Here is a 21,254-nt window from a genome sequence, read left to right on the forward strand (position 1 = left end):
GGTACGTGGACACACTCTCCCCCTCTCGTTGCTATGCATCTCCTAGATAGATCTTGCATGATCGTAGGAAATATTTTGAAAATGCATGCTACGTTCCCCAACAAGTTAAGCCGGACCTTGGGTGCTATTATGTATATAAGTATATCGGCAAGGCTAAAGAGGAAAAGGATGGTTTTATACCTCATATTTCTGCTTCATGAGTTGAACTAGCCCAGCTTCCATGTCTCGGCTTGTGTTGAGGCAGCTTAGATAGGCCGCATACACGTCGCCTGCGCTGAAGGAGGAGTAGCTCTCCAGGTCCAGTTTGGCCTTGCCTTTTTCCAAGGAGATCTTCCTTGGTACTATGCTTGGCTAGCATAGTAGAGGCCCCCTGGCGCTGTATAACCCGTCCCAGTGACAATCACATCATCAGAGTTCTTCTCAAGGGGGATCTCTTCAGCTGGCTTTGGAGGAGTTGGCGACTTAGGGCTCGGCAGGTCATGGTTGACCGTCGGGTTAAGCTCAGGGTTCATTTGATCAAGGACGGTAGCATTAATTGACGGTGGCGAGTCATTGATAGGTTCTTCAGGGTCTTGAATGACAGCCTTAGAAATTTCCGCCGTCTGCTTCTCTGGTTCAACGGCTTTGGGAGCCCTTGAAGACCCGCCCACCTTCTGTTTTTTACCCGCCTTTGCTACACCTCTATAAACAAAGATAGAAGAGTTCATGAGTATATGTCATTGCACATCATTTATGAACAAGTAGAGGTACTTACCCATGGGCAACCTTGAATACAGGCATTTGAGTTCCGGTAGAGTCACCGGATGATGGAGGTGTTCCCTGATAATTTGAGTCGGAAGGATTAAGTGGTTGACGAAAGAGACCAGCCTTCGGAAGAGAAAGAGTTGGGCTATGAGGCACCTCATTTCAATGCTTGTGAGGGGCAGGAGTGTTGGGTAAGCCAGAGTTGAGGCCTTGAGCACCATCACTCCGGGTCATATGTCTTAAATCATGCTGCTGCTTCTTCAAAAGAAAATTGGGGTCCAAATGAGCAAGAGGATGAGAAAATCTTACTTTCCGGATGACCCGCCGAGTTTTCTTTCTTGGCAAAGGGTTTGAGTCAGAGGAGACATGTATTACCTCTGTTGCATCAGCCTGGCTTGTCTCTGCGTCATCCTAAGAAGAGTCGGCATCAATAAGTTGCATAAAAAGACGGCCAAGGGAGTCAAGTTCTACCTCCGAGTCATCCAGGTTGAGAAGATCTTCTGTCGTTTGTTTTTTACGGTGGCCCAGAGCATGGGCCTTAGTCTTAGGCTTCTTCACCAGGGTGGCAGCTTGCAGTTTCTTGGTCCAGAAGGAGGAGTCAACCTGAACAAGTATAAAAAGATTAAACAAGTCATAATGCAGAGTTAACCCATATTGAACCAGATAAAAGGTAAACACTTACCGGTGGAGCTGGATTTTGTTTAAAGAAGGGCAGCAGACCAACTTTATTGCAGTTCTCCTGAGACTCACCAAGCAGAGTCCTTATGGTTTGAAAGACTTCTTCAGCAGTAAAGTTGTCTTCAGTGTACCGTTGAGGGTCATTTGGCTCGCCAGAATACTCACACATTAGGCCAGGACGGCGGCTTAAGGGGAGTATCTTCCAAGAGACCCAACACTGGGTCAAGTCAACTCCAATTAACCCATGAGCTAATAAAGCTTTAGCCTTGGAGAGGAATGGGAAGGCCTCTACATGCTCTTTTGGGATAATTTTGCTTGGCAGATCAAAATCTGTTGGAAAACGTTCAACTCTAAACCCGGGCAAAGGATTTTCCGTTGTTGGAGCAGTATTTTTACAGTAAAACTAGGTGGTCACCAATCCCTTGGGGTGACTTGGTATGATGGTGGAAGGAAAATTGTTATCTCTTTGTCTCTGAATAGATTCCACCTAACTCTTGACATGGGCCATTTTGACATTCAGTCTGGCGGTTTATATAAAAGAACTCCTTGAACAGGGGAACAGTGGGTGCTATTTGTAGATAAACTCCACATAAGATTTGAAAGTGGCAGATGTTGGATACCGAGTTTGGACCTATATATTGAGGGTGCAAGTTGAAGTAGTGGAGGAGGTCCCGCAAGAATTTCGATCCTGGTGGGGTAAACCCTCTAAGTATGTGATCAGTGAAGGCCACAATTTCATCCTTGCCCGGAGTAGGGATTACTTCCCCATTGCTAACTCGGCATCCAATTTCCTGCTGACTCGCCAAGAAGCCTTGGCCTACGTAATCATTGAGGATTTCTTTGGTAACCAGAGAACTTTCCCAGTTGACGGTAGTTTCGGCAGTTTAAAAGCTACGGCCTGGAGATATAGCGTGATGAGTTAATACTACGGTGATAAGTAGATTAATAGTTACAAATAACAATTCAGTAGCTGCAAGCCAACTATGGATATACGATTAATCATTATTGTGAGTAAATCATAAGCCTCCTGTATGACGAAGGGCGGATCAGTTGCAGCTAAGAGCTACCTTAACCATGGAATGAAGTAATTATCAAGATATGAGCAGCATATTGGCGGGTCAAGTTGCAGAAGCGTGTTCGGAACTCTCGGCGGGTTACAAATTCATGATTAAGCCGGCTAGAGGTTGGCGGGTTATAAAGTTATTATTTAAGCCGCCCAAATAACATTGGCAAGGTAGTTATCTACAGATCTGGGATTGATGAAGTTTTTGCTAAGTACAGGGCAAACAAGTTTCACAATTTATGCCAATAATTTTGGATCTACTACAGTTTTGAAAATGAAGAACAATTACTAAACCTAAGATACAGCAGAGAAGAACTACACAAGCTAAATATCAATTCTGAGTAGGAGGAGATATATCCAGATGCAAGATAAAGGCTAAAACTGCTACTGCCCCACATCTACTTAGTTTTTTGGATTGAACTACGTTCTCTAAGCGGAAGGTGGATGCACTGGGAAGAACCACGATGAACAGGGTGGCAAACTACATGAACTGCGATGACCTAATGCAGATCTGAAGCAGAAAAAAGAGGAATACCTGATAGAGCCAAAGACGAGCGGAGGTGCGCCGCAGTTATCTGGTTTGGTTAGGTTGATGCAACGGCCTTTGTCAAAGTCGCTGGTGAAGAATGAACAGAGCGGCAGAGCTCTTGTGCAGTGGAGGTCGCAAGGACGAAGAAGAAGTGGATGGAAGGGGGTAAAAGTGAAAAAGGAACCCCTCGTGCCTATTTATAAGGGAAAAATTAAAACAGTAAAATGGCAGGCAAGGAAATCAAGGAGACGTCATGATTATCTCAACACTAGAGGCGCCTCGATTCCCGGACGACCAATTAAAGTGAAGAAGATCCGTTGTGATGTCATGGGTTTTTTCTGGATTTACTTCGGATGAAGTCATGGCGGGTTACAATGATTTATTTAAGGTTAAGCATTGGAAAGGAAGGCTTGCCAACCCAAAGCAGTGAAGATTGACATGAACAAGTTCAAATCAATCTGGGACCTAATGTTGAGGACGTAACCCCGAGGTTTGACCCGCCCAGGAGGGGCCGGGTTACACTATTGGCGACTCAATATGAAGAAAGCCCAAGTAGGTCCAAGAAGATGAAATATGAAGACTGGTGGTGGCTTACAAGGTGGGACGGTTGAAGGCCCAAGACCTGGTGGTAGAATCATGACCCAAAAGGTGTGAGCCTCCACGATGGTGACTTGCCTAACAAGGCAGGGCGACTTAGAAACCGAGTTGGTCACGTTGTGTGACCCGACTTGGACTCTTGTAAGCCCAGAGCCTCGACCTGTGTATATAAAGGCGAGAACCTGCGGCGGGTTAACTTAAGAAACAACTGATCGAGAGCTAGGTCAAGCGATTCCGCTCCCCTGTAATCGATATTCAAGCAATAGTCGACAAAAGCAGGAGTAGGCTTTTACCTCGTTGTGAGGGGTCGAACCTGGGTAAACTGTGTGTCTTTCATCCCATTCAACCCCTTCAAGCTAACCTACGTTGTGATGGCTCCACACCTAAGTCCTTTCGTAAGGGCATCTGCCGTGACAAAACCACGACACAAACTATGTTCTTAGTCAACAATGCAATTGCAATTCATCATATTTTCAGGAAGGGTCTCATGCCGGAGCTTTTTAGCAAGTTCACATACTCAACCATCATTTAGTCTTCTATGATTGATAACACTCACAACATATATATGGAGCAAAAAGTTTCTGCCAGACACATAGAAAGATAGGGGCTTATAGTTTTGCCTCCCAACTTATTCACCTCAGGGATAATGTCAACAATAATAACTCATGATCACTCATATCCAACTGGATATATGTGCCTAGATCTTTCCCCACCACATGTTGCTTGCAAAAGAGAAAAATAAAAAGGAATAGAGGAGAACATTGTTGACTCTTGCATAAAAAATAAATACATAAAAGTAAAAGATAGGCCCTTCGTAGAGGGAAGCAGAGGTTGTCATGCACTTTTTGTTTTTGAATGCAAAAGTTCTTAATGCAAAGGAACGTCACGTTATATTGCCCCTTATGATAGCAACCTTTATTATGTAGTATGTCACTTTTATTACTTTGGCATCACAAGTTTGTACAATGCTTATTTTCCCTTACAATAAAGGATCAAACATATTTAGAAGCAATTTATATTGCTTTATGCACCGATGACAACTTGCTTGAAGGATCTTATTCAATCCATAGGTAGGTATAGTGGACTCTCATAACATGAAATTGGGTTTATGGTTTTTGGATGCACAAGTAGTATCTCTACTTGGTGCGGATTTTTGGCTGGCAAAGATGTTGGGCAAGCACCACATGTTGGAGGATCTATGACAATATAACTTCTATGTGAATATGAACAAACATAAATCAATACGTTGTCTTCCTTGTCCAACGTCAACAATTTAGCATAAAATACTTAATGGGGGCTCACAATCATAAAAGATGTCCAAGATAGTCTATTTGCATGTGAATCTTCTCTTCCCTTATTAATTATTTCATGAATTGCATCATTGACTAATGCTATGTTTGTCAACTTCCAATAAATTTTACCACCTATACTTTTCCTTATGTAATGTCATTACTTTCCATAAGATTAGCATATGATCTTTTTCATTATTTTCTTTATTTTGATTGAAACATAAAGGTAAAGAAGCAAAAAATCAAACTAATATTTATTATATAACTCTCAACTTGATTACATAGATAGATAGATCACGAAACTAGCACTCGGAAATAGATCATACTAAAATTTTATTCAACTAAATCACGAAATAACTAAGGATCAAACTAAAAACTGGTGGACATAATAAAAGTGATGGTGATACGATACCGGGGACCTCCCCCAAGCTTGGCACAAGCCAGGGGGAGTGCCCATACCCGTGTACTCAAGTCTCCTTCTTTGGTGATGGTGGGGTGGTGGGCCCGCACTTCAGCCTTAGCAGGTACTCCATCCTACGGTTGATGCTCTGAAGGGTGATGTTTTGCTCTTCCAATAGGATAACTTCACGAGTGAGATAAGTGTTCTGAATACAAACGTTTCGAAGGCCCTTAGGGCTTCGATTTCAGATGGGTGAGAGATCATACAAAGGTTGCAGGATATCTCCCTCTTTTGCAATTTCCTCTATGGGCATGGCTTCCCCTCCTTCTTGGTCTTGATCTCCTGCAACTTCTTCAACCTTGTTCTCCTTAGGGGCCTCCTTTGTTTCTTCTCTCCTTAGTTCCATCTTCAGCAGCCAAGCATCGCCTTCCACGTTGTTGGAGGAGGGAAAAGGCATGATGTCTGGCTCAATAGATTTGACAAAAAATAGCACGAAACAAGAACATATTTCCGCGATGCGGTGGTCAAAACGTCCAAGAATATATATAAAGAATTTTTATCTTGCAATACAAGTAATCCAGAGGAAAATAGAGTCGGGGAGGCTCACGAGGGGCCCACTACCCACCAGGGCGCGCCAGGGGGGCAGGCGCGCCCTGGTGCCTAATGGGCACCTGGGTTGCCTTCTCGGGTGTTTCTTATTTTATTTTTCCAATATTCCAAAGTTGACAAAAATAATATTTACGGAATTTTTGGAGTACATTTACTTACCGTATCACGTACCTCTTCCTTTTCAGGGTTCTGGAGTGTTCTGGAAGGTCTCTTTTATATATATTCCTCCGGCGTCATGGTTTGAATGATGTTAATTTCGACATTAATAGGCATACCTGAGATATAGTGCTTAATTCTTTGTCCGTTGACCACCCTCGGATTTGTGCCTTCGGCATTATTGATCTTAATAGCTCCAGAGCAATAAACTTCTTCAATGATATATGGTCCTTCCCATTTAGAGAGAAGTTTTCCTACAAAAAAACTAGAACGAGAATTGTACAATAGAACATACTCACCCACCTTGAATTGCCACTTTTTGGATACTTTTGTCATGCCATCTTTTAACTTTTTATTTGAATAATTTGGCATTTTTATAGGCTTGGGTTCTCCATTCATCTAATGAGCTAATATCAAATAACCTCTTTTCACTGGCAAGTTTGAAATCATAATTGAGTTCTTTAATTCCCCAATATACTTTATGTTCTAACTCAAGAGGCAAATGACAAGCTTTTCCATAAACCATTTTATACGGAGACATACCCATAGGATTTTTATAAGTTGTTCTGTAAGCCCATAGTGCATCATCAAGTTTCTTAGACCAATTCTTTTGAGATCTGTTGATAGTCTTTTTAAATATTAAATTTATTTCTCTATTGCTCAACTCAACTTGACTACTAGATTGAGGGTGATAGGGGGATGCAATTCTATGATTGACATCATATTTAGCAAACAATTTACGGAAAGCACCATGAATAAAATGTGAACCACCATCAGTCACTAAATATCTAGGGACTCCAAACTTTGGGAATATAACTTTTTTAAGCATTTTAATGGAGGTGTTATGATCACACTACTGCAGGATGCTGCTAACGCGACACTACGGTCAGAGACCCTCCTACGAAACTGTGTGCAATGCAATAATCGCAAACGGTGGTCTAGAAAACCCGTCAAAAAAGGTGCAAAATGTTTGCGATGGCGGAGCCATCAAACACAGTTCAGATTTTAGTTGCATGTGCGATGCAGGGCATACGGTTGATCCAGATGAACTGTTTGCAATTAGACAGAACAACAGAAACGGGCAGCCATTTCAATGTGTGTGCGATATACGGCATACAGTTTGCTCCGATGAACTGTTTGCTATTAGGGAAAGCAGCAGAAACGGTCAGCCATATAAAGGTGTGTGTGATATACAGCATACGGTTCAGTCGAATAAACTGTTTTCGATTAGGGAAGAGAACATAAATGGTTCAACTTAACAGGATGTGTGTGATACGCGGCAAAAAGGCCCGTGGTTAATTCGAGAACAAGTACACAGAGCTTAATTTGACATACATGACTTATAAGTTTCACAGAAATCATATCACTTTTTTTGGAAAACATTTAATTGCGTTGAATGTATATAGTGCTCCATCCTATTAGTTGAATTAACCTCGAGGTCCAAGTTTTGGAAACATGTCGTAAAGTAACGGGATAGACCTTCATTCAAGCCAATCAACATGTGTTCAAAAAACAAAAATTATCAAAAAGTAATGAGATAGACCTTCTTCAAGCCAATCAACATGGGTACAAAAAACAAAAAATGTCAACAATTACAAAAAAAGGACCTCGAGGTTAATCCAACTAATATGATGGAGCACTATATACATTCAACGCAATTAAATGTTTACAATGACCCATCACATCAGTTAATTTAACATCGAGGCCACTTCCTATCCGGTCACCCATCTGATGACTACTCAAGCCTCAGCACAGTTAACTTGGGAGTTCTGTTAGATGAGCTATTGGTAGGGAAGCTGGTCCTTGCTGCTGTAGGATCCCTCTTTGCATCCTTTATTGGGCACCCGGATGACCGACTATTGCCGCCCAATGGTCAATGCCACGTCTCCCGCATGGCAGTTTTTGCAGCGGGTAACTGCATCATCGCGCTGCGCCCAGCGCAACCGCATGCACACGAACGTGCGTGATCATGCGCCGGCCCCAAACACAGGCAGCACAACTTATAAATTGACGGATGGAGTACTAGATATAGTGATGCATATAATTAAGCAAAGGAATCGCACATGTCTGTATTGACTGGAACGAGAATGCAATAGCACAATAAGAATTAAGGCCACGATGATGCGATCACAGTGGTGGTTACAGGAGGCAAGAAGAAAGATGCATCCATCAACGTACGACCTCCTCCTCCTCAACTCAGTGCGTCGGGCCACCGACCGGCGGCTAAGGAGTGGCGGTTTTGTGGCGAGGTTAAGGTGCTTCTCAGCAAAGGCATCCAAGGCTTCCAGCCAGTTGAAGAAGGCCAACGTCGTAGCGTCCTCACTGGCCTTGTATATACCTATGTACACGATTCGCTTGTACACGTGGATGTGTAGGTCGACGAATTCTTGCAGGGCGAGGCGCCTCGCGGCAAGCGCGACCTCCAGGTGGACATTCTTCGTGGCGTCGGCGGGCAGTCGCAGGGCCACCAGTGCTTGAAAGAGGTTCCGACCATGGAGGCCGATTAGGGTGGCAGGCAATGAGGAGCCCGGGCGCGCGGGCTGGAGGAGTACGGCGATGTCGCCCGCGAGCTTCTTGACGATGGTGAACTTATTGGTGGTGGCAATGATCATGTGGTCGTACTGAGAATCGTAGCTGGCGTCGACGGCGGCCATCCACCAGCCGGTCGCCAACATCGTCTGGAGACGATCCTCGGTGCCATGCCGCAGGCCAGCGTCGTGGACCATCTGGCACAGCCGCTGGCCGCTCGCGCGCATTGCCGCCATGGGTCTGGAGTGAGCACTTTTGCACTTATTATTGTAGGTGCTTAGGCAAATGCTTAGGTGCGTACGATGTGGTAGATGATACGTCTCCAACGTATCTATAATTTTTTATTGTTCCATGCTATATTATATTCTATTTTGGACATTATTGGGCTTTATTATACACTTTTATATTATTTTTGGGACTAACCTATTAACCGGAGGCCCAGCCCAGAATTGTTGTTTTCTGCCTATTTCAGAGTTTTGCAGAAAAAGAATATCAAACGGAGTCCAAACGGAATGAAACCTTCGGGAACATGATTTTCGGAACGAACGTGATCAAGACATCAACCAAGAGAGCACGATGTAGGAGGGCGCGCCTACATCCCCCCCCCCCCAGGCGCGCCCTCCACCCTCGCGGGCCCTACGTTGCTCCACCGACGTACTCCTTCCTCCTATATATACCTACGTACCCCCAAACTACCAGATACGGAGCCAAAAACCTAATTCCACCGCCGCAACCTTCTGTACCCGTGAGATCCCATCTTGGGGCCTGTTCCGGAGCTCCGCCGGAGGGGGCATCGATCACAGAGGGCTTCTACATCAACACCATAGCCTCTCCGATGATGTGTGAGTAGTTTACCTCAGACCTTCGGGTCCATAGTTATTAGCTAGATGGCTTCTTCTCTCTTTTTGGATCTCAATACAATGTTCTCCCCCTCTCTCGTGGAGATCTATTCGATGTAATCTTCTTTTGCGGTGTGTTTGTTGAGACTGATGAATTGTGGGTTTATGATCAAGTTTATCTATGAACAATATTTGAATCCCCTCTGAATTCTTTTATGTATGATTGGTTATCTTTGCAAGTCTCTTCGAATTATCAGTTTGGTTTGGCCTACTAGATTGATCTTTCTTGCAATGGGAGAAGTGCTTAGCTTTGGGTTCAATCTTGCCGTGTCCTTTCCCAGTGACAGTAGGGGCAGCAAGGCACGTATTGTATTGTTGCCATCGAGGATAACAAGATGGGGTTTATATCATATTGCATGAGTTTATCCCTCTACATAATGTCATCTTACTTAAGGCGTTACTCTGTTCTTATGAACTTAATACTCTAGATGCATGTATGTGGTTTATCATTCTGCGAAGCCATACACATTCGCATGTTGCTTCAAATAATGAAATTATTTCAGAATGATTGGTAGATGTTGCCACCAGAGTCTGTTTCGAAGACTTCCATGATATAGCAGTGCCACCATGTAGGAACACAAAGCCGGTCTGAGATCTGGCATTATGGGGATCAGACAAATAACCGGCATCTGCATATCCAATCACATCAGAGTCCTGGTTTTTCTGGAACTGGAAAAATAGGCCAAGATCCTTTGTGCCTTGGAGATATCGAAAGATATTTTTCACTCCAGACCAATGACGTTTGGTAGGAGCTGCGCTATGTCTAGCAAGTAGATTCACTGCAAATGCAATGTCAGGTCTTGTGCAATTTGCAAGACACATAAGCGCTCCAACGGCACTAAGGTATGGAACTTCGGGTCCCAACACCTCTTCTCCATCATCCCTTGGTATGAACAGATCTTTCTCTATGTCTAGAGATTGAACCACCATGGGAGTTTTAGATGGATAGGTTTACCCAAATCCTTCATCTCAAATTCCATCTTTAGGTGATTGCGTGCTTCATCAATGTCTGGTGTGTTGTCGATGATGTTGAGATCATCAACATACACAGAAATGATGCAAAATCCTGTAGAGGACTTCTTGATGAAAACACATGGGCAATCAGCACTATTGGAGTAACCTTTCTGAAGAAGGAACTCACTGAGTCGGTTGTACCACATCCGTCCCGACTGCCTTAAGCCATATAATGACTTATTCAACTTTACACAATACATGTTGCGTTTTGCATTTTTATTCGGGACTGAGATTCCATCAGGAACCTTCATATAAATGTCTGAATCTAGTGACCCGTAAAGATATGCGGTCACGACGTCCATCAACTGCATAGATAGACGATTTTGCACTACCAAAGATATAAGATATCGGAAAGTGGTTGCACTCATCACTGGAGAATATGTTTCAGTGAAATCAATGCCGGGTTTGCGTGAAACCTTGTGCTATGAGCCTTGCTTTATATCTCACCACCTCATTGTTCTCATTCCGTTTCCGGAGAAAAACCCATTTGAATCCCACAGGGAAAACACTGGGAGGTGTAGGTATTGCTTCAGTGAATACCTTTCTTTTGTTAAGCGAGGCAATTTCTGCTTGGATTGCATCCTTCCATTTAGGCTAGTCGAGGCGCTTTTGGCACTCAACAATAGACCTTGGATCATGATCAGTGAGAAGGGTATCTGCAATCTTTTCAGCAAAATATATGTCGACAGTCGTGGTCTTACAGTCAAATGATTCTCCAGAATCAACATAGTTGATGGAAATTTCCTACACCCCTAGTTACTCTTCGTGATTCCCCAATACGATTGAGTCTGGGTGTTCCGATGTCCCAGTCAGTTTGTGCACACTAGAACTGGGTTGTGGAGGTTGCCCTTCCACTGGGTGTATACTACCCATCAGGTGTTTGTCAACGTTGAGTTGACCTGCATTTACTGATTCTGAGGTTTTTCTCCTCGATTTCCTTTGCTGCTTTCTAGAAGCATGCTCCAGGTCAGAGGTCGTACTACTCCCCCTCTTTTTGGGAATAGGGAGTTGAGTGGTTTTTATTGGTACCTCCACTCTTTCTGGCGCGTTTTTGGCCGGATTTAAGGATTTTGTAACACCTTTCAGATCAGTAAATGAATCTGGCAGATTATTTGCAAGATGTTGCAAATTAATGATTTTCCGAACTTGAAGTTCGGTCTCATGGGTACGTGGATCAGAGGATGAAATGGCATGAGCATTCCAATCAATTTTCGGGCATTCTTTCCGGTACTTGAAATCTCCCCCTAATGCCAGAAAATGTTCCTCATTAAATATGCAATCAGCGTGACGGGTTGTGAATAGATCCCCAGTCAGGGTTTCCAGGTACTTGATAATTGACGGCGATTTGTACCCCACATAGATCCCCAACTTCCTGTGTGGGCCCATAGATGTCCGCTGTGGTGGTGAGATCGGGATGTATGCAGCACATCCGAACTTACGCAGATGGGAAATACTTGGAGGATTTCCATGTACCAATTCCAGAGGGGAAGAACTGTGATATGCAGTTGGCCTCAATTGTATCAAGTCAGCAGCGTGTAAAACAGCGTGACCCCAACAAGAGGTTGGCAAGTTGCAATTCGTCAACAAAGGTCTTGCAATGAGTTTGATCCTCTTAATCAATGCTTCAGCCAAACCAATTTGTGTATGGACATATGGAACAGAGTGCTGAACTTCAATCCCCAAAGCCATGCAATAATCATTGAAAGCATGTGAGGAGAATTCTGCAGCATTGTCCATTCGAATTGACTTAATTCGACTTTCAGGATAATGGGCTTGCAACTTAATGACTTGCCTCATTATCCTGGAAAATGCATGGTTTCGTGTGGATAGAAGACACACATGTGACCATCGTGTAGATGCGTCAATCAGAACCATGAAATATCGGAAAGGTTCAGATAATGGCTGAATGGGATCACAAATGTCTCCTTGAATACGTTCAAGGAATTGAAGTGGTTCAGCTTGTATTTTGAGGCGCGAGGGCCTCAAAATTAGCTTTCCCGTGGCACAAGATGTGCACACAAAATCTGAAGATTGAGGAAATTTTGACTCAAGCAAATTATGACCAATGGAAGTGCTAGTAATTTTTCTCATCATCCCTATTCCAGGATGGCCTAGGCGATCATGCCAGGTTTGGAATGCGTTAACATTCTGAAAAATTACTTTGTACGCAACATGTTACACGGGTTTGATGTACGTATAGTACAAACCAGACGATAGAGAAGGAATTTTCTCATGTACCTTTTTGCCATATCCGTCATCTTTAGTAAAGAGTAGATACTCCTCTTTGTTGTCTTCATGGGTTTCAATGTGAAAACCATTCTTACGGATATCTCGATAACTGATCAGGGTACGTGATGAGTCGGGATACAATAAAGCATCCTCAATCGTCATTTTTGTACCGCTTGGGAGGGTGAATATGCCACGTCCAGTACCAACAATCACTGTATCGCGTCCAGCGATAGTTAGAATATCTCCATTCATCTTTTTCAGAGTTTGGAAATATTTCATCCCTCGTATAGAGTTTGTGGTACCACTGTCCACAAGGCATAATTCCTCTTCCATCGGATTGTCCCCGTAGAAAACTATATAAAACAAAAGAATTTTCAATAAGAAAACCTCATGTTAATACATAGAATACAATCTTTATTATATCAAATGTGTTGTTACAATACAATATAAAGACAACAACAAACTTATGTTCTTATTACAATCATCACAAATGGACATAATTAAGTAGATCACTAGGAGATTGAGGGACTAGTCGAAGTCGCCAAACACATTGTTTGCGGTGTACTCAATCAACGTGATCTCCATTTCTGCAGTATCCTCAGGCAGATAAGGAACCATGGCGTTGCTCGGTCCAGGAGGAACATCGTGCGAATCACCAGCTCCTTTTGCGCTATCCGGATGAAGGTTGAAGTTGGCTTCAAACCTTTTCCCTTGAGGTGCTTTGCGTCCCTGAGATTGCTGGTACAGCATAACCAGATGCTTGGGCATTGTGCACTTTTCAGTAGAATGCGTGTAGCATCCACACTTGCTGCAAAGCTTGGATTTATCAAACCTGGGCTTTGAAGTGCCTTTTCCCTTGCCTGGGTGTCTAGATCTCCTGTTCCCATTGCGCTTTCGCTTATGCTCGGAATTGGATTGTTTACCTCGAGAGGTACCATTAAACCTTTGTCTATTTGCAACATTCAAATGAACTTCAGGTAAAGGTTGTGCCCCAACTAGGCGGTGAGAGCCATTCTTAGCGAGTAGCTCATCATGCTTTTCATCCTGAAGTAACATGTGAATAAGCTCGGAATAGACAGTGTAGTTACGAGCATGGTATTGCTGTTGGAGGATCCTATCTGAAGGGAGCATAGTAGACAAAGTTTTGTCTATCTTCTCCCCCTCAGTAGGTTCCTTCTCACAAAAACGCAGTTTGGAACATATCTTATGAACAGCATGATTGTACTCACCAATGGACTTGAAATCCTGAAGACGAAGATGAGTCGAATCATGGAGTGCTTCGGGCAGGACTACTGCCTTCTGCTGTTCATACCTCGTTTTGAGGGCCAGAAACAGAGTACTAGGAGATTCCTCCTGTAAATACTCAGACTTGAGATCTGAATGAATATGGTGCCTTATGATGAATAAGTCATCATAGTTCTGCTGTTCTGTCAGCGGCGTGGCCCCAGCCGGGAGAGGAGTCTCCGGGGGTTGTATTGCACGTGCTATCCCACGAGACGCAAGACTGATCTTGATGTCCATAGCCCATGTAGGGTAATTGTGGCCATTGAGGGCAAGCTCCTCAAACTCTTTGGCAGTCATCTTCGCCTACATGGGAAACCAGAGATAATTAATTTACGGGTGGTAAATTAAAAACCATCATGATTGTGTAATAAGAATGCAAAAATTTGATACTCAAGTGTAAACTTGAAAAATTCTCAACCTCAATTATGTGAACATAACACTTTGAAGATCACATAGATCTCACAGTAATAGGCTACATCGCCACTACCTTGTGTATACTACAATTCAGATATAAGGAATACTCGTTGGAGGTAATCGCTTGTCGAGAATGACAAAGCGTAGACCTCACGGTAAGAGGGGATAATCTGCAAATAAGCAGTAGATCCCGACTCATTACCTTGTGATTCCAAATATAGTGAGGGAGAAATATTCAAAAATTTGCAAGTTTGGTGTGCGAGAGAAGATGATCTCGATCGCTAAAACATGTTCAAGAGAACTTGATATGTGGTAAACACATGGAACATGTCATTCTTCCTAAATGAAATCCGGTACTTTATTTATATTATCAATCCATTACATAATATAAACACACTAATAATTACACAAGTCCTAGTCAGATGTAATCTAGAACTGGACTAGAATGTAAGTAGCAGTCAAACTAGGTACTAAACAATACTAAACAGAGTCTAAAACTGCACCATATACAATAATTAGTACTAGACTAATAAAAACAGAGAAAAAAATCCACACTACTGGCCGGCCCACCCGCCGCAGCACCGCACAGAGAGGAAACAGCAGCCACCACGGGCGCCTGGGCCTGGGCCCGCCCGGCCTTTGGCCGGCCCACGCGCCGCCGCACCGCATAAGAGACAGGGGGAGCGGGTGGATCGGATAAGGGTCGGAGTATCCGAACCCCGCACCACCACCTCTGCTCGATCCCCACTCTCACACGGCGGCGCCGGCGGGAGGAGTGGCCGCCGCAGGTCCTCGCGATTCCGGTGGTCACCGGCGTAGCACCGACGACCCCTCCTCGTCCGAAGAAGAGTCGACGACGACGTGATCCGGGCGAGCGATTTCTGGTGCGGTGTTGGCGAGTCTGAGGCTTGCCGGAGCCCACGAGCCGGCGCGGTGGCCGGTACGGCGGTTGAGGGCGGCGACGGCGCGCCCGAAGAGGCGGCCAAAACGCCGCTCCGCGCGGATGCTCGGGCCCGCAGAAACCTCCAATGGTGGTGGGGAGTTGACGCCGGCACCTTCCATCCCGACTCCGAGGCGGATGACGCCGGAGGAGCCGGTGGGCGCTGACACGAAGCCAAGCGCGGCCTCCTCATCCACAATGGCGCGCATCGGGACGGGCGCGTAGCCAGGAGGGCCACGGCTCAGGCCAACAGCCTCGCCGACGGGCGTCGGCGTCGAGGGCGGGAGCCACGCGACCGGTGGAGGTGGAGGTGGAGGCGGAGATCCGAGGGGCAATCCAGGCGCAGCGGCGGCCCCATTCATCATCGGGGCGCTCGGGCCGGCCACCATCCAAGGGTCGAGCCCCATGGGCGCATGGCCATGGGCGCGAGGAGCACCGCGGTAGGCGCGTCCTCTGGCGCGGCAACCCTGTCCCGGGGCATGGTGAACACCACAGGCGCCACGTCCAGTGGCGCGGTGACCATAATGGCCAGCGGCGCAACGGCCGAAACGACGGACGGCCTGCATCCTGCTACGGAAACGTCGAAGGCCACCAACGCCATGGTAGCGGCGACGGTAGCGACGACCGTCCTCACGGATCAGGCGGAGAAAGAAGGAAACAAGGCCAGGCATCTCACCGGCGGCGAGTGCTCCCTCTCTTCTCCTTTCTCTCTCTGTTGCCTTTCGCTCTCGCTGGTTGTCTACGTGCGTGATAACGTGTTTGAGATCGAAAGTGAAATCTCTGTCTTGATTGATGGCTACAGGCGCTACTTATATCATCTGAAGAGACGCGATCGAAGGCAGGCGTCACAAACCGCACGACGGTTTGGGCAAGGGGAGATTTTCCCTTAATTACAAATTGTAACTAATTCTAACAGCTTTTACAAAGGGGATGGACTAAGCCACGCTGTCATTTCTGCAGCAAACATCTCGTCTCAGTCCCCGCGGATAAATACGCCCGCGTACAACAACCACCTTCCCGTTCCCCTGTTAAACCCCACCGCAGCGCACCGCACCTATCCCGCACCGTAGCAACAGAAAGAAAAAAAATCTCCTCCTCCTTCTCCTCCGCCGCCGCCGCCGCAATGCAGCGCCTCTCCATCGGATCGCCGGGCTCGAGACCCAGCCTGGATGCCGCCCCCGCCGCGGCCGCGGACGAGGCGGACGAGAAGGCGACGGGGAAGGCGGCCAGGGCGGCCGCGCCGGACAAGTCCATCCACCTCGTCCCCCTCCTCACGCTCCTCTGCCTCCTCGTCCTCTTCCTCTTCTCCCACGACCCGGCCACTTCCCGCGCCATCGCCGGTAAGTAGCCAGCCAAACGTTCGCTCCACTCCCTTCCCCTCGCCGGCCCTGCTCCTAACGCCGCTCGCGCGTCCCTGCAGATTCGCCGCCCGTCCTGGCCGTCACCGCCCGCTCCCTCGAGGCCACAGGTAGGCGATAAGACTCGCGATGAACACGGCAGTCTCCGTCTGCGTCCCGTTCCCCCATCTCTTACCTCGTTTGATTTTCTCTCTCTCCCTTGTTCGTTCCTGCAGCGGACACGACGCCGTCGGTGGCTCGCGGCGGCGCGCACCAGCGGCTGAAGGCGGACCCGACGCCGCGCCGCGGGCGAAGGCTGGGGGCGCCGCGGCGGTGACGGCGACGGCGCGGAATTGGGGAACGGGGAGGCTAAGGCTGGCCCACGTCCGCGCAAGCAGCTAGCCGTTGGAACGTACTACGACGCGTCCTCAGCGCACGTCTCTTTCTCTCCGCCCCCGTGCTGCGTCGTTGGTGGAACTTGAATGGCCGCGAGCGTTCGTCTTCCTGTGGCCTCTATGAAATTGGGATTAGATTACCAGCCGCCCATCGCAATCGTCAATCACCATGTGTTCATACCCCATCGTCATTCTTTTCCCTTCGGTTGTTCACCTGCCATTGATTCTGTGATTCTTTTTCCGTAATTGGTAGTACTGATGAGGAAATTGATGGATAGAATTCTGGTTCAGGTGCGTCGGATTGTCCATCGTCTTTGAACTGGTTTTTGTTTTTGCCTTTGGGGTCGAATGAATGGGACGGGCGGTTAACGAATGAATGGGCTGGTTCCAGCTTTCGGGGCCAAGCTGCCGGAGGGGATCACGAGAAAATTTATTGTTCGGCAGCAGTAAAGTGGACAGACAGGCCACAACGTACTGGACGCTGGTACATTCACGTTGCTGCTGCTAGTGCAACTAGGCCTGGCTGGCTTGGCTTGGCTTGGACTGGGTCCACTGGAAGCCTCAGGTGTAACGACTATATATGTCCAAGCTGGAGCCAATGCCATCCATTTCTCACTTTTACAAGATTCATAGAGACGTTTACAGAATGCAAGTAATTAACCTTGAAAATGATCTTTGTATAAGTATGTGCATCTTTGTATAAGTAAGCTATGCCACCGTGGGTATGCGATATGCCCGATCACATTTGCAAACAGATTTACCATCACGGATCGAGGGTAGTAGGCTCGCAGTGAGGCAGGCTAGCAGACAATAGCATAGTGCAAATGTAGCGTTAATTCTAGAGGAGTGATGAGCAAATTTTGGACTAATGGATGACTTTCGCGGGACAAAGCGGGATGCCGCTTGCACCCCTACACGCAGGGCAAATTGCATCTCCATGAACACTACAAAGCTTCATCTCTGAAACAAAAGCAAACAAGAAAATGAAAAGGGAATACAGCAAGGAACAGAAGCAAGAAGAGATGCGAGTGGCAATCGTCGGTGGCGCCGGGGAGCACAGGCAACTGAGCAGTGGCCACGGAACGAGATCCATACACAAGTGCTATCAGCAGCAGCGGCAGCGTACCCCATTCCTCCGGCAAGTCACATCCACCGACAAGGAGCTTTAAACACACGAATGCTGGCTGCCGCTAGCCCGGGTAAACAACATAGAGCACGCATAACCCAGCACAAATGACCAGTGAAAATGTGAAAAGAAATTGGGCAAGGCACGGCCTCAAAATCTAAACAAATCCTGCAGAAGGGATCTAGCAAGACATAGCCCTAACTGAAAACTTATTCGCACAGATCAATAAAACCAACAGGAACATTTACTGTATCTTACTGAATACATAATGATTCTGTGCTTTATTTGTAGCCAATCATTTCAGATACGCGCTGGATTTTCTTCAAGAGAAAAGTTCATATTAGAAGGCAGCAACTAAAAGTATCGTTTGAACTAATTACACCCTTAATCACTGCCTTATCTAACTGGAGTGTTTTGGTGCGGGCTGCTACCATCTTCAGTTGCCAAGCACTTTCGAACTAATGTTTGCTCATGATGACAACCACATTCGGAAAGGCACCTTCAGGTTCACACTGACATTGAACACCACCACTGGGAAAATAAAGACTGGCGCAAAACCTTCTGTGGGCACTAGCAGAAAAGTTATTCTTCTGAAGTGTCAACTTTCAAATCATTGCCTCTGAAACAAAGCACTGATCAGACCCTACATCCTTATATCATGCTTGCCAATATATTATCAAAGCACTTGTATGCTTTCCCTTGCATTATTAAGCTGTGGGCCATGGAATAGCTCGTACAGTATATTTAGAATACTGCAAATCTGTGTTCAATAAGCTGCAGAGGCAACACAGGCCGATGGACAAGGGAGAATGGTGACTACCACAGAACACTGATAGTAATTTATAGCACAATCCCAGAAGTATCAGGGGTGCAAAGATAGCTTTAATGTGTGTCTCTGAGTACAAAACCGGCCTACATTATTATTATAAAGTTTCAACTTTCAGATCATTACCGCTGGAAAAATCATAGTTAGGCCGTACATTCTTATATCATGCTTGCCAATATATTATCAATGCAATTGTATCCTTCCCCTCACATTACTAAGCTGTGGGGCACTGAATAGCTCATACTAGTATGTATAGAATAGCACTGCAAGTCTGTGTTCAACAAGCCGCAGAGACCATGTAAAGGCAGATGGACAGGGTGAGCAGTGATTACTCAAGAACACTGGCCATTTACTAATATACTCCCTCTGTTCCTAAATATAAGTCTTTGTAGAAATTCCACTATGGACTACGTATGGAGCAAAATGAATGAATCTACCCTCTAAAATGCATCTATATACATCCGTATGTGGTCCATAGTAGAATATCTACAAAGACTTATATTTAGAAACGGAGGGAGTACTTGGAAGAAAAACCATGCTGTTATAGCAAAAACACAGAAGTGTCATCGGTGCAAAGATAGTTTTGAATCATCTAGCTTTGAGTAGAAAACCAGCCTATATTCTTCATTTGGGTCAATAGTTATTCCGCAGCAACATCAAAGTGTGCCGTGTTGGGCTATCAGACTGAAGATCAACTTAGAAGTGTTCAGGTAATAATGTGTTTTTAGGACCTTCTCTTGTTTGAAGAATGAACAAAGAGTAAGCAACTGGAATCACTTATTAGATGCATAAGAGGAAGACGCCAGCCAGGCATGTAAGATCACAAACGGCTACGAAACAATCCCATACAAAAAGGATGACCCAGTTGACCAAGAAGAAAATATACCTTGCATCTTTTCTACTGCCAGGCTATATTGTATTCTAGGACAAAATGCCACAGTTATTCTCTTTTCTAAACTTCAACTCACAGGTGATAAAAATAGATAGTTGACACCCACGATGTATTATTGTTGGTGAAGACTGAAGATCAAAGATAATGAAAGTGTATGTGCTTATCAATATTTTACATTTGAGAAAAAGGGTTTCCCCCCGCTTTGTATTACAAAGCAAACACCGATACATCCAACGATAGGTGCTGGGGCCGCAGCATAGATAAGCCCAAAGAAAAAACAGAGAAAAAAAGAAAGAGAAACAAATGCCAACAACGGCAGATCAACGGAACGAAGACGACCGGCGACCGCTGCACCCTCCGGAGAAGTACCACCACTCTCCCAGCACTCCGAAGCGCCGCGTACCAAGCAACACCTTCAAGAAGGAGGCGACGACGACGCCGCTGTTGCCCGGACTAGTCCTAGGGTTTCCCCCGGTACGCGGGGGGCAGTGAGGGGAGGGTGTACCCGACGCCCTTTAGGAAGGTCCGGCGGCACCCACAGGCGTCATCGCGCCGGGGCCGGATGAGCCGCCAGAGATTTCTCTCAACCCAAACCCCCACCACCACCCCAGACGAATCATAGTGCACCACCCATCACGCCGCCCACCAACATGTGCCACCATGGTCACCGCATCAACTTCGCCGTCTCCCTGAGGTCACCGACATGAGGCCTGGAGGACGGGAGAGGAGATAATGGCCTCGGGGGCATCCGCAACATCGCCGACGTGAGGGGACAACCACCACCGCCGCCGCGGAGCCGACCGGACGCACGGACAAGGGGCCTGCCAGGCGCCAAGGCCCGGCCGGACCCGAGAAGGGGTCCGGACAGCCCCTGTCATCACGCTGCAGCTCGCCGGCCGACGAAGCCGCCGCCGCCCGCAGACCACCGCCTCCTCGCCACCAACCAGGGAGCAGTGTCGCCGCGCACCGAGCCGCCGGCCCGCCCTAGCCCAGATGGAGCCCGAAAGGGCCCAGATCTGGGCCGCCCGGGCGCCGCCGGCCACCAGCACCGCCACGCCGCCCCGCGACCAACGGCCGCGCCGCCGCACCAAGGACCCTGAGGCCCGCCGCCGAGCCGCACCGCTGCAGGTCGAGCTGCACCGCCGCCAGTGGGAGGCCCCCGCGCCTCCCCAAGTGCGCGCGGGGAAAGGACGGCCCGCCGCCGGCGGCGCCGCGCGAGCAGGGCCCGGCGGACCTCACCGGCGGCGGCGGGACGAGAAGGATGGGGAGGTGGGGCTGGAGGAGAGGAGGAAGCGGGGGTCCGC

The 21,254-nt window shown here is 46.8% G+C and overlaps 2 protein-coding genes across 2 annotated transcripts; one reads left to right on the forward strand and one right to left on the reverse strand.

The window, feature by feature from the left end:
* Positions 1-13,264: 13,264 nt before the first annotated feature.
* On the reverse strand, positions 13,265-14,317 carry LOC109751087 (uncharacterized). The gene has a single exon (XM_020309993.1). The coding sequence runs from the start codon at positions 14,315-14,317 to the stop codon at positions 13,265-13,267; it is 1,053 nt and encodes a 350-aa protein (XP_020165582.1).
* A 2,058-nt stretch (positions 14,318-16,375) lies between these two features.
* Positions 16,376-17,396, forward strand: LOC109751092 (uncharacterized). Its single transcript, XM_020309997.4, has 3 exons — positions 16,376-16,714; positions 16,795-16,842; positions 16,948-17,396. The coding sequence occupies exons 1-3, from the start codon at positions 16,498-16,500 to the stop codon at positions 17,046-17,048; spliced, it is 366 nt and encodes a 121-aa protein (XP_020165586.1). The 5' UTR covers positions 16,376-16,497; the 3' UTR covers positions 17,049-17,396.
* Positions 17,397-21,254: the final 3,858 nt, after the last annotated feature.

This window comes from Aegilops tauschii, chromosome 1 (assembly GCF_002575655.3).
Source record: "Aegilops tauschii subsp. strangulata cultivar AL8/78 chromosome 1, Aet v6.0, whole genome shotgun sequence".
NCBI classification, from domain to species: Eukaryota; Viridiplantae; Streptophyta; class Magnoliopsida; order Poales; family Poaceae; genus Aegilops; species Aegilops tauschii.

What these genes read in the sequence shown, in the direction of transcription:
- LOC109751087 (XM_020309993.1), bottom strand. Translation starts at nt 14,317, where the DNA reads ATGACTGCCAAAGAGTTTGAGGAGCTTGCCCTCAATGGCCACAATTAC.
- LOC109751092 (XM_020309997.4), top strand. Translation starts at nt 16,498, where the DNA reads ATGCAGCGCCTCTCCATCGGATCGCCGGGCTCGAGACCCAGCCTGGAT. An exon ending in CACTTCCCGCGCCATCGCCG is followed by an intron (nt 16,715 to 16,794) that starts GTAAGTAGCCAG and finishes GCGTCCCTGCAG; the next exon opens with ATTCGCCGCCCGTCCTGGCC. An exon ending in CCGCTCCCTCGAGGCCACAG is followed by an intron (nt 16,843 to 16,947) that starts GTAGGCGATAAG and finishes TCGTTCCTGCAG; the next exon opens with CGGACACGACGCCGTCGGTG.